Source organism: Leptodactylus fuscus, chromosome 4, assembly GCF_031893055.1.
Source record: "Leptodactylus fuscus isolate aLepFus1 chromosome 4, aLepFus1.hap2, whole genome shotgun sequence".
Taxonomy (NCBI): domain Eukaryota; kingdom Metazoa; phylum Chordata; class Amphibia; order Anura; family Leptodactylidae; genus Leptodactylus; species Leptodactylus fuscus.
Genome location: NC_134268.1, coordinates 62239588 through 62253772, shown reverse-complemented (window position 1 = coordinate 62253772; position 14185 = coordinate 62239588). Strand labels below are relative to the sequence as shown.

The 14185-nt window shown below is 41.1% G+C and overlaps 1 protein-coding gene across 3 annotated transcripts in view; it reads left to right on the top strand.

The window, feature by feature from the left end:
* The window catches only part of MAPRE2 (microtubule associated protein RP/EB family member 2), a 136560-nt gene that overhangs the window by 116703 nt on the left and 5672 nt on the right, over positions 1 to 14185 (top strand). For all 3 annotated transcript variants that reach the window (XM_075270559.1, XM_075270560.1, XM_075270558.1), the window contains 3 exons: positions 165 to 378; positions 12315 to 12451; positions 13465 to 13623. In XM_075270559.1, the coding sequence (XP_075126660.1) occupies positions 165 to 378; positions 12315 to 12451; positions 13465 to 13623 (510 nt within the window). The remainder of the gene's footprint in view (positions 1 to 164; positions 379 to 12314; positions 12452 to 13464; positions 13624 to 14185) is intronic.

Below are 14185 nucleotides of genomic sequence, written 5' to 3'. Positions count from 1 at the left end.
GATTTCTACCACAATTTCACCCATTAAATTGTGTGAACACATGTGGCTTTCAGTGCTGATATGTGATAGATTTAGTACAAGTCTGCTGTGTGTGGACTCAGTCCAATACTTCCTATACAGTTCTTGTATTTTCTAATAGTTACTCATTTCTGGTTATTCTTTAGGTTATACCAGTAGAAAAACTGGTTAAAGGACGATTCCAAGACAACCTGGATTTTATTCAGTGGTTTAAGAAATTCTTTGATGCTAACTATGATGGTAAAGAATATGACCCAATGGAAGCCAGACAAGGACAGGATGCCCTGCCACCCCCAGACCCTGGTGAACAGATCTTCAACCTGCCAAAAAAGACTCATCATGCCAACTCTCCCACAGCAGGTACGACCTAGACAAAGCACTTTCCTTTCCAGATAATAATCTTTATAGTGATTTTATGTCTGTGATCAAAGGAGATGGTTTTATTAAAAGTAGAAGTTTATATCCATGGAATTATTATTAGGTTATAGTACATTTATTATTAGGTTATAGTACATGGACACTTGGTGGTACAGAGCTATTTCCATGTCCTTGGAAAGTGAATTTGCCTGTGAGTGCTAATGTCTGAAGAATGTGAGTTGCTCTAAGCATCATTCCTCCCTGGTATGGAGTTCATTTTCAGTATGCCCTTGGTGCATTGTCATGTCATGGCATATGTAATGTGCAGCTCCTCAGGGCCCAAGCCACCTTATATGACCCCTGACTAAGGCAGTGGAATCTGAACTCCATTATTGTTTCAGGCTCTTGTTTTCTTCTCTGACTTTACAGACTCCTGTACATTTCAGTGATTCATCAAGTTACTTATTCTGCATATGATTGACAAATAGCAGAAGATTTAGGATTGTGCAAAAAAAAAAAAAAAAAAAGTCAGAGACGTCTCCACTTTATGGTGTGTAAGTTTTGGCAGGAATGGTCATTGACAGATTCACCACAGGATGCAGCAAAGTTAATTTACTGCTATATAAATGTATACAGTATTGGGTAGGTTCCATTGTTCTCATCTGTTATAGGATAAGAGCAATGGACATTAAGAGTAGCATGCTGATCCAGACAGAGTCCTCTCCGTCTGGTGTCCATCTATGACGGATGAGAGCAACAGACGTTTATAACAGTAGTGTGAATCAGTTGTGTGAAACAGTATCTCCTATTTCCTTATTTCTTAAAGATTTTTAATAGCATTAAATCAACTCAAAATACAGTGCAAACCAACAAGAAGTCACTTCATCAGGGTGATAAAGGTGCACACATATCCCCTGCGGGTTATGAGAAAGCGCCCCAGTGGCGTCAAACAACCGTGTCTCAAACGCTATGTGCTTTTACTATCTCCTGCACAAATTTGTTTTTTATTTTTTTTTACCAACAGGGAGTGCCACAAATTTTTATTTCTGTTCTCACTTGAAATTAAAATTACTATTCTAAAGAGGTTTATATGGTAGTGTAATGGTGGTATTGTATACTCCTGTCTATGACCCATTACATAGGTCAATTACATATGACATACAATTACATAGGTGCATGTGTTCTCAATAGAGAAATATGGAAACCTTCTGCTGCCAGATTCCTTCCTTAAACAAGGTCCAAGGTCCTCTTGTAGGAAGTTTAGTGCCCTAAATCGCCCTGATACGTTTCCTTTTAAAAAGCTTCTGGATTACTTCTTGTTTTTCAGTACTTCAGGATCAGGTAATCTTGGTGGAGGCCATAATATTTATTTTCTCTCCATTTTAACTATGCTGATGTACTTAGAAACCATATATATAGCCTCTGATCCTTCTTTGCCCCAGTGTACGACCTGGGGGAAGAGTTGGGACACCACGCACCCATACACATTAGATTAGCGGGGTCAGCTAACATTCACGCAATGCCTATGTCCACCTTTAGTCTGTTGTCCACTGCCATTTTAACAAGACGCTGTAGTCTTCAGCTTGCTTTACTTAGTACATTATGGTTTTAATCTGAGCCTATAACCCAACAAGGGAGGGCTTTCTATTTTACCAAGTGGGACTTACAGTATATTTTAGTAAAACACGGTGGGGGGGGGGGGGATTCTGCGCTGCTGGGAAAGCATACACACATACCTTTGTGTGTGAGGTAATCATGCTTTCAGTAGAAAAAGCTTGCAGTCATGTGAACTGGAACTTGTCCAGATACAAAGTGCCTGTCCAACAGCGGTTATTGCATTCCTATACGGGAAACATGGCTGACCACAGCGGATAGGAGTGATGTGATCTGCTGAGAGGGGAAGGCAGGAAACGTCCCATTTATGTGCACAGTGTCAGAGAACAGTGGATCATATGGAGCTACTGAAAAGCTATATAAAAGCTGTACAGGTATATCAGAAGTAGCGTGCAAACATATGCATTGTAGACCATATATACTGGGCATCATTACATATAGGTATGGACTAAAGGCCGAGCTATCTTAGGTTCAATAGCGTGTGTGTAATTGCAGATTTGTAGATAAATGTGATAGGAGGATATAGTTTAATAAAAAGGTCATCTCTTGTATCTTGGTAATTTTTCATCCAATATATTGATGTTTGAAAAATACATAGTATAAGGCTTATATGTTGAAATGTAAGAAATTTGCATTAGTTTATAGCAATCTCTAATTTCCATGTACAACCATCTGCAGGTATTGTGGTAGAAGTGACTACATAGGTTGGGGAAGTAGAGAATGTAACAGTGAAGGAACTTTATTGTCTGTGACTATAGACTAACAGAGTAATCTTGTGCACGCTGCAGATGGAGAGAATGTGCAGGGTTTTTTTTAGCTCCTAGATGATGGACTCCAGTGATTTTATTTGGTTTATTTACGACTTTTTCTTCCTACTAAAAATTGACTAGAGCAGATGGCGAAGGCTGATGAATTGCAAGTAATTGATCCAGTATTGTAACTCCTGCTCTACAGTGACACCTACTGGCCTGATTGAACACACACTCATATGTGGTGTATGCCTTTATTCTGTCCTAGGGCACCTCAGTATATAGGTGATATTCAGCACAGGCAGTTGTTTTTGTTTGGACCAGGCAGAAGTTACTTAGGCTATGTTTACATCTGCATCATACATTCAGTTTTTCTGTTTCAGCACAGAACGTACACAAATGATTTATCCGTTATATGACGCTAATGGAGACTAGCTGATCGTATTGACTAAAATGAGTCCACTTTTGCTTGCAAGATTTTTTCTTTTGGGATTTTTAATAGAACCAGTACCAGGGTCGTCTAGTTGTAGTGGGTCAATGCCAGCTATATTATATACTACACTTTAGTTTGTGAGATATGACATCATTTGGGATCTCTTCTGCTATATACTTCATTAATATGGAATGATGAGAAGAGTGTAAGGAGCCAACCAAGTCCTACAGATCTGTTGTTACCTGTACAGTCACTGTGGCCTATTGGTTATGCTATTACAAGGACCGTAGAGACATAAGAGCTGAGAAAGGACACTGGTGTCCATGCCATGAAAATAGGCTCAACTTTACATTCTCAGAGGAAGATAATAAACCCTCCTATTCTCAGGATTAGTGGGGGTCTCAGTGGTTGGACCCGCACCAATCGTCAATTTCATTATAACCCCTTTGAAAAATAATTGAATTGAGTTTTACTTTTACACTGAACTATTATTTCCCGGCATCAGCCGTCTTTTATTGTGTAAAGGATGGCACGAATGTTGTAATGTCAGAGGAGTCTGCTGTGTACTGTGTCTGATAAATAATAAAGGAGGCAGAACATGCCAAATTCCCAGGGAGCCTCCTGCCCGGCTCCAAGCATGAACTTCTCAAGCTTGCCTGACTTCAGCTGTGTTACAACCACACGTTACCTTGTATTAACATGCTGTGCACTGGAATGTGAACTACTAGCTTGGCCCTTTTCTGCAAAAGGTGGCAAGATATTAAGTGTCAGTGATGGGATGGGAAACGTCTGTAGGCACAGCAATGGATATATATATATATATATATATATATATATATATATATATATATATATATATATACACATAGATATAACAGAGTTAACCCGAACGCCTGCAATTGGTTAAACTGCTGCAGCGAGATATCTTATCACAGAAAAGAACATAAAACAATGAAAAGTCATAGGAAAAATATTTTTCACTGAGTTCTCCATGGTGTCTGTTATCTTCTGTGATAAGATATCCAGCTGCAGCAGTTTAAACAATCTCAGAAGTTTGGGTTAAGGCCCAGTCCACTTGGGGACCCAAGAACAGAAACCTAATCCACATAAAAAAGCAGCTACCTAAGGAATCCCAAAGACCCCATAGACTAAAATGGGGTCCATGTGGTTTCTGCTCGGATTCCGCACAAAAGATGCGCAGCGAAAAGTGCTGCTTGCAGGACTTCTCTCCACATTATTCATGTGGAGAAGGGAACGGAATCCCTGAATGCAGATGTGATATATATATATATAAAACCATTTCTATATATAGAGGCTTCTAATGGATGTAGAGTTTAGGGATGGATCATTAGAAGATGCAGTATGGTAACAGTAGCATTAGAGCAGCATTTTCTAGGATCCAGGATCATTTACAGTGGGTTGCTGTCTAGCTTGAGGAGATCTACCATCAGATGACTAAAGTGAACAACAATTTTCCTATATACGTGAGTGATACTACCAGTATAGACAACATTTTCCATATATATATATATATATATATATATATATATATATATATATAATGATACTACCAGGATAGACAACCATTTCCCTGTATATGGGAGTGATACTACCAGTATAGAGCAGAAGTGTTTGTCTCCGTAGGGCCTCTTGTTTTCCTGCATTACCCAGACAGCCAAGAAATGTCAGTCTGCACCACGTAAAGCTTCATTTACCCTATGGTGACACTGAAGCAGAACTGAACACTTGCTGCCAGTTTACCCACATATTGCAACTGGTTGCTTGGGATCCTAATGGTGCAACACCCCGTGATCACCTTATTCTTGGGAAACCCTCTTGACCCAAATTTTGTCTGTGCTGTTTCTGTAACAGCTCAGCCATGAAGCCGTAGACCACACAGGCTCACAGAATGGGGCCACTGCGTGGTGAAGCAATCCAAGCATGAAAAGCATCTATTCTATGTTGTATCATTCACTATTGCTTCTGAAGGTGACCCTAGAACTGTGCATTGGGGGCTTCATGAAATGGGTTTCCATGGTTGAGCAGCTGCACCAAAGACAAAGCACAATGCCAAGTATCGGCTGGACTGGAGGGGTAGAAATGTGTTATCTGGAGAATACATGTGTGTGTGTATATGCATGTATGTATATAAAAATTGTGTAGGGCAGATTTCCTGACCATGTCTAATAGTTCTCAATATATTACAGATTTTTTGCATTTTGATATTATTCCTGCCCCACTGTGTGTAGTATACAACATATAAAGAATAGGACATATAAATCCATATTTCTAGCTATACTATATATACTTTTATACAGCACGTTTTTTTAATTTTTTTTAATTGGGTTAATGAGACTCCGAATCTTAAAAGGAAATGGTTACCATAGCAATTCTTTCTTATGCTGTATAATTCTGTCAAATTAACATCTGTGATTCCTGAATCATTAATATAGTTAGCATGTCATTCTCCAATAGCAATTATATGCTCCACTTTCCTCCTATCCTGATATCCTCGTCCCTTTTACCGTTACCCCGCTTCTCCTTTGATGCCATCATGGGTTACAGTGCGTGCGTTGCTGAGACTTGTAGTTCTGTTACGTTTATAGGGTATATGCGCCTGATATGCAGCATTTATCCGTACTGCAGACTCCTAAATCGCTCTCAATAATTTGTTAGAATTGCAGATCTGATATTGTGAGGTTATTTTAGGTAAAAGGCAAATTGTAGAAATTGCTGTTTTTGCTCTGCTCTATGCCTTACCTCTAGGGGATATATGTTAGATTTATTACATTTACTTGCTGTCGCATCTGTTTAGGATGATCTGTTCTCTGACAACACAGTAAAGGTCACATAGATGGTTCAAACATCCAGATGAAATGTTCTCATAGATGAAGATGGTGCAGTCGGTCTTCTCCTCCCTGCTTCCCCCTGAAGGTAGTGAGAGCCCGATGACTCATAATAGTGTCTGGAAAATGCCACTAGATTAAGGGATTGCTAAAAATAAGCACCTACTGCTTGAAAGGGAAAAATAAGATTGGCAGAAGGCCCTGCATGTTTGGGTCTCTGCTCTTTCGTGAGAATAATGCACCATCTGTAATGAGGAGGGTTAGCAGATCTGCTACACATAATCTTCTTCGAAGACCTATAGATCCAAGTAGACCTTCCTAGTCTCAGCCACTCAACCTTTCTTGTTGGTTTTCTTATGGAAACATGACATCACTTTTATTTGGTGACCTGTAATATAATAAGGATTATGACAAGATTTTAATTCTGGGTCATTTTAGGCCTAGTTCACATCTGCGTTTGGTATTCTGTTTGGGAAATCTGCTTGGGGACCTTGCGAACAGAATACCAAACGCATTAAAAAGTGGTGAGCAATGAAACCACACAGACCCCATAGACTACAGTGGGGTCCATGTGTTTTCTGTGCAGTGTCCACACGAGTTATGTGGAGAGAAAAGTACTGCTTGAAGTACTTTTTCTCTCCGCATGATTTGTGCGGAAAACACACGGACTCCATTATAGTATGGTATTCTGTTCAGAAGGTCGCCAAGCGGACTCCCCAAACAGAATAACAAACGCAGATGTGAACTAGGCCTTAGACCAGTTCATTGATAAGGGCTCATGTGTATAGTTCTTGGCAAAATGTGCTTTAATAGGCCCTGTGGTATCAATAAACTCAGCATAAATGAATAGTAGAGGCCATTATAAGAAACCTTGTAATACACTGTCTACCAATAAGTATCTAGACACCTGTGGTTCGAGCAGCAATTACAAGCTCAACCCTGCGGGGCATGCTTACCACAAGTCCTTGTATGACGGCTAGTGGTATTTTATTCCATTCGGCTTGGAGAAGACAGGTAAGTTCTTTCACCAATTTTGGTCGGCTGCTGCACCCCTTAGTTTGGCAATCCAACTCGTCTCAGAGGTGCTCGATAGGGTTCAAGTCTGGGCAGGCCAGACCAGTCAGTTAACCTGATTGTCACTGTACTAAGCCATGGTAGACCTCGCTACATGACAGCTTGAATTGCCATCCTGGAAGTAACTTTGGTCTGACCCATAGAACCGCCATAATGTAGGAAGCACACTGTTATCTAAAATAGTGCACTAGACATCGGCGTTGAGTTTACCATGCACTGGGGCCAAGGGTTCCATACCATGAGAAACACCCCCAGACCATAACTCCACCTCCGCCAAACTATACTGGATGTCCATATACTTATTGGTAGACGGTGTATATCTTATCACCAAGTATTGCCTCTTTCTGTTCTTATCAGGCGGTTTCCTTTTCCCCCTCCTTCTCCTAGTATGATAATCCCTACTCAGACCATCTCTCTGGACTGCAGGTTACTTGACTCTTAGAATTCATGTCTAAGAAAGCTAGAGAAAGATAAAGGAGTCAGCAGTAAGTGCAGGAAAATAAGAGCATAAACACAGGTTTATGTTACACTAGCCTCTGCCCGCGACTTCGTCTGCGAGTTGTTGGCGTCGATGACCCGCCTATATACAGCAAATTGCTGCCATCAATGGTTTGCCTGCTCCGGCATTTTGGCAGCTCTCAAGCTGTCCTGCTGCTGACCTTGTTCCTCACACTGTGCCTGTGATTGTTCTGGCATCTACGCAGCTCGCTGGGATGCCACATAATGAGCGTGCTGTTGGTGTTAATGATCTGACTGCTCCGGCGTTTTGACAGCTGTCAAGCTGGCCTGCTGCTGAACTCGTTCCTCTTGCTGTGCTTATGATTGTTGCGGTATCTCAGCAGCTTGCTGAGATGCCATATAATGAGCGTGTTGCTAGCGTTGAAGATCCACATGCTCTGGCGTTTTGGCAGCTCTCAAGCTGGCCTCCCACTGAACTTGTTTCTTGCACTGTGCCTGTGATTGTTCCGGCATCTCCGCAGCTCGCTGGAACATCATATAATGAGCGTGTTGTTGGTATTGATGATCCGCCTGCTCCAGCGTTTCGGGAGCTGTCAAGCTGGCCTGCCGCTGTACTCATTGCTCGAGCTGTGCCCGTGATTGTTCCGGTATCTCAGCAGCTCGCTGGAACACCATATAATCAGCATGTTGTTGGCATTGATTATCCCCCTCAGCTCTGATTGAGGAGAACTTTTTGACTTCTGGCTACCTTCATAGCTCTCGTTGTTTGCGACAAATTAGATTTTCTTTTTCCAGGCATGTTGAAAATGTTCAAACTGCCAATTTAGATTAAAGGTGTTTTCCCATGTCAGTTTTTCAGCAGTGCCTGGTTCAGATCAGATAATTTGCAAATGCATGTACACTGAGGGTTAGTGTGAGTTTACACAGAGAGATAACAGCCCTGGCTTTCTCAGAAACTTAGATAAGAGCAGTGTAATATAGTATGTGAACAAAAAATCCAAATCCGTTCAGTCATTTTTGCGTGATTGAGGAACAAACACACAAACATCCAAACTTTCACATTTATAATATTAGTAGGATTCACATTAGCGTTAAGATTCCAATGTTCTTCTCAGGTTTAGGGTAAGAACAATGGGAGCAATGGCTCTTTAAAATAATGGATCGAGCCCATAGTATCCCATTACCTAAAACTAGGTCCGGTCCGTTGGTCTTCCATTCTGGTGTCTGTCATTTTGCCAGACGAAAAGTCCTGCACATAGGACCTTTTCGGGACCCAATTTTAAATGGATTCTGCAACAAAGGCCTCTAATGGACCTCTGATGCAGATGTGCCTTATTTTGCTTCTGGAGCTAAATATAAAGCTTTGTATCACAACCAAAGCACATTACTAGCATTGTTACTGATCAGTACTTCTTTATATTTTTCCTGCATGTTCCTGAAGAAGTTTCCCAATGATAAAGGGACAGTTATGAGCAGATTCTCTTCTACATAGTGTGCAGTGTATGGCAGCTAGTCTCCATCTATAGATATACAGTAGCATGCATAGGATAAAACTACTAAGTAAAGTACCGTATTTTTCGGACTATAAGACGCACTTTTTTCCCCCAAAATTTCGGAGGAAAATGAGGGTGCGTCTTATAGTCTGAATGTGGGTGGAGGAGTGGGTTTGCAGCATGGCCGCGCTACTGCCACCGCTGGTTTTCTTCAGCGGCAGTAGCGCGGCAATCTGCAGGCCCCGGCAGCTAAGACAGTCCCCGGCATCTGCTGTAATAGACCGGCGGATGCCGGGGAGTGTCTTAGCTGCCGGGGCCTGCAGATTGCCGCGCTACTGCCACCGCTGGTTTTCTTCAGCGGCAGGAGCGTGACAATCTGCAGGCCCCGGCAGCTAAGACACTCCCCGGCATCCGCCGTTCTATTACAGCAGATGCCGGGGAGTGTCTTAGCTGCCGGGGCCTGCAGATTGCCACGCTACTGCCGCTGAAGAAAACCAGCGGTGGCAGTAGCGCGGCCATGCTGCAAATCCACTCCTCCTCCACAGGTCCCGGCAGTCAGTTAGCCCCGGGGTCGGTCCCCACCGGCCCCATACCTTTAGTGATGCAGGCCGGCTCCTGCACGGCGAGGCCGCAGGAGCCGACCTGTTCCGATGACAGCCGGGAGCCTAATGAAGGCTCCGAGGCTTGTCATAGATATATATTACTATCGCGGCTGGTCTATGACCCTCCGCGATAGTAATGTATAGAATCTCCCATAGACGGCAATACACTTGTATTGCCGTCTATGGGACTTGCAATCAAATGATTGCAGGTTCAAGCCCCCTAGGCGGGGGATAATAAAATAGTAAAAAAAAAAACACTTAAAAAAAATAATAATAATAAAAAATAAAATAAATAAAAGTTCACCTCCTTTGCCTAGAATACATATAAAAGTATAACATTACTGTGAAACATACACATTAGGTATCCCTGTGTCTGAAAATGCCCGGTCTACTAATATTTTTATGTACAGTGAACGTCAAAATCAAAAGTGCTAAACTGCCGGGTTTTTCTCTCTGTTTTGCCTCTGAATTAAATAAAAGGTGATCTAAGCAATAAACATTTCCCAAAATGGTATATCTAAAAAGTACACCTGGCCCCACAAAAAAAAAAAACGCCCTATACACCCCTGTACAGCTGCAGGGTCACCTGTCAATGTGGTCTTGCAGCTGTTCCAAAACTACAACTCCCATATATTAAATATTTTACCATTTTTTGCCTGAAAATTTTTTTTCCCTATTTTTCTCCTCTAAAACCTGGGTGCATCTTATAGTCCAGTGCGTCTTATAGTCCGAAAAATACGGTAATTATAATTACTACAAAGTAAAGTAAATTATAAAGTGCAATGAAATGACGGGTAGACATTAATTTTATAATTCATTGAGTTTTATTGAGTTTTAGAATTGTCACAAAATCATGGAAGCAGTGTGGCTATGAAACTGTAGAAAACAGATGGGTAATCTTGCTATTAAAGTTTTTTTTTTTTTCCATTGTCATCCCAAATGCTACAAATGGAGGCATATCCTTAATCCAGAATCATAATTCCTTTATCCATAGTGTATTAGACATATGTCTCATTTTACCACTAGTTACAGCCAACCCTTAAGCCACAGTATTATGAGTGACAAGCCATGACGTCTTCTGTCCAAGGTATTCAGTGGACGGTCAGATAGGCTGCAACGTTACCAACTGAATGGACCTACCTGTGATGACCTATTATGTATGTATGTATTTGGCATTGTCTTCTCCAATGGGCACCATTATTCTTACATACAATGCTTGAATAGTATTGTGCTTGACTCACCAAAAACCTCAGAACAACCACATAGGTTTGGCCTACTACCAGTAATAGAACAGGAGAATACACAAACGTTGGGAATCCAGTATATTAATGACTGGAAAAACACAAGAGAACAATGTAACGAATGTGAATTAATCTAGAAAGCGTTTAGATGTCTAGCTCCTATAGAAACAAGAATATACAAATGGTATATAGTACAGTATTGAAGCCAACAACGACCACACCAGTCCCTCTTATGTTGGGAAACAATTTTCATAGTTGCGTATTGTAACACGTTTTGTGGCATTGGTAAGATAGTCAGTCTGTCCTTAGAAAATTGGCAGGTTTGGCCAACTTTTATGTGTACAGGGCCGTTCCTTTTAGTTGGGTACCATTTCTACATACTATGCCTTCTAATATTGCCAGAAGATGGGCCAATTGATGGCAAATTAACTTATTGTGTAAGACATTGATGAGTTTTTTTGTTTTTTTTTTCATTGCTTTATGTGTTAGAGTACGACGGGGCATCTATAGTGAATAACAAACCCGTGTCGCCACCATTGCCAACTTTTATATAAACCACACATTTCTGTCTGTAATGCTAAAACCCACATTGTATCAAAACCACAGGAATTGGGACAGGAATATTTGTGAGGGGAATAAACAAGGATTTCTCCCAGCATCTGGCTATTTTTCTTGTATAAGGCGACTAGTACAGCACGCTATTGAGAATGTTGTTAGGTAGCCATTGTTGTATTTGGATTTCAATGCCCAATAGACTGATTTATTCATTACTGATGGTTTACCTGAAACTGTATTGTAGGAAGGCCATCTTTACCTGTTACTCTAGATACCTGTAACACTACCACACCTATTTCTGTCAACTCCACCATAAACTCGCGTCCTCCCTGCAGCTTATTTTGTGGATTGGGCATGTTGAAATCAAAGCGTGGAAAGCCCCCATACACATAAGGATGTTTTTATTTCCCCAATATATTTCTGCTAGAAGATTGCATATCTGCCCAATATATTATACTGAAGTACAGCTTGTGTAGTACAGCTGTATCTAGCAATGTGTATACTGAAACAATGCTTTAATGGAAGTTAAAATTGTGGTTGCAACCTCTTTTAAGAAGCTGCATTGCCTGAACCAGCGGTAGATGCCCTGACTAAGTAACACTTCAGGAAATGTGTTGGTCATATAAAGACAGCAGCTACTTGGATGGTGTATATCTCCATACATATACGGTAATACTTACATTATCTTTAGGAACCATTTGCATTGCTCTCTGAACGTTCCACTCCCCTAATGCAGCAAATCTCTACAAAGGTCATTGTAATGACAGAACCATGAATGATTGGCTGTACCTGTATATTTTATGTATATGTCATCTATATGTATGGTTTCTGCATTGTTCTTCATACAGTTTCTTGTTTTTTTTTTTGCTCCAGGAGCAGCAAAATCAAGTCCTATTGCAAAACCAGGCTCTACATCATCTCGCCCATCATCTGCAAAGAAAGCAGCACCCAGTTCTTCAGTAAAAAGTGATAAAGATTTGGAATCACAAGTTGCACATCTTAATGAACAGGTAACTTTGCATCAATGGACTTTAGGCTACAGCACCATGTAGTGGTCCGCAGAGGAAAACTCCTGCTTCAATTATACCTACATATACAGAATACACCAGCGTTTCTGTAGGGATAATTGACCAGCTGCATTACAAAAATGCAATATTATTCTGCAGTGTGTAGATGGGAGTAGCCATGGTTTTTGCAGCGTTTATGCTATGTGGGGCTCTGGCCTTGCATGACATTGGCTACTATACTCACATGGTGTTCCTTCTGTATAGTGCGTGCAGGCTTTGCAACATTTCTTACATGTTTGACATTTTTTCACTGACAATTACTTGCAAAAGTTTTCTAAATCACACAAGTACATGGTGTGACCACTCTCTGTCTTTAGAACAGCATTGGCCCACTGTGGAATGAAATGTATGTACTTGAGAAAGGGCTTTTTAGCCAGAAGCGTTTTGTGTGTCAATAAAGGAGTGTCCATCATCTTTACCAGGCGAGCGCTGTTTCTTTCTTGGCCGAATCCTCTAAGGGGGCGGGTCCACTTTATTCTGCATCTTTTACGTCTGAGTGACTCCTACAGCAGCTGCCTTGGACCCTTAAACATAGGGTGATACAAGCTTCTTGAGTGTTGTGTTATTACACAACCTCCTCCTCCAACCAAAATTAGCCCATTATTGAAATTTAATACACGAGGATCCGCTCGGTGTAGTCTTTTTTTCTTGTCTTTACTTTGATATATTTCACACATACACACGAGCGTGCACACATGCCTGAAACTTTGCACATTACTGTGTTTGAGAAGGAGTGGCTTGGTAGTAAAGAGCCATTGGTTGCTGAATTTTTGTGCACATGTTGGTAAAAGGTCAGCCAGATAATAGGGGGTAAAAACTTGGACTAGACAGTCTAGAGATGCTTCAGATTTATCATGCAGCCCTCAGCCACTGTGATAAATCTGGTGCATTTTTAGACTAAATCTAGACCGGATTAGTCAATCTCCCCCTTATGTGATTTCTGTCATTACTTGTAGGTGCATTCATTAAAAATTGCCCTAGAAGGAGTGGAAAAAGAAAGAGATTTCTACTTTGGAAAGCTAAGGGAAATAGAACTGCTGTGCCAAGAACACGGACAAGAAGGCGATGACCTTGTGCAGCGGCTAATGGATGTGCTGTATGCGACAGATGAGCAGGTAAGCTGATCTGCGAGAGCATTTCTGATCTGCAGCACTTCCTTACTTTTCACTTGTGCCGTCTTGTAATCACACATACATATGTAAACCAACAGGCTGCATATTCTTCTGTCATTGAAGTTTCCACTAAACTACATTGCCCAGTATGCCCTAACTGACTAGTACAATTCACTAGGGATCGATCTATGTATGTATGTATGTATGTATGTATGTATTTTTTTTAATTTTTTAAAAAAAAATTTATGTAGATTGTGAGCCCCACATAGAGCTCACAATGTACATTTTTCCCTATCAGTATGTCTTTGGAATATGGGTTGGAAATCCATGCAAACACGGAGAGAACATACAAACTCCTTGCAGATGTTTTTTTGCCCTTGGTGGGATTTGAACACCTGGACTCCAGCGCTGCAAGGCTGCAGTGCTAACCACTGAGCCACCGTGTGGCCCCTGCCTGCTAATATATTGTGATGTAATTCTACTGTTCTATGATTCCGAGGCAGCTAGAAGCTCCTCCTGTCAGCCATAATTGACGTTTTTGATAGGCTTACAGTAAAGGGGCTGC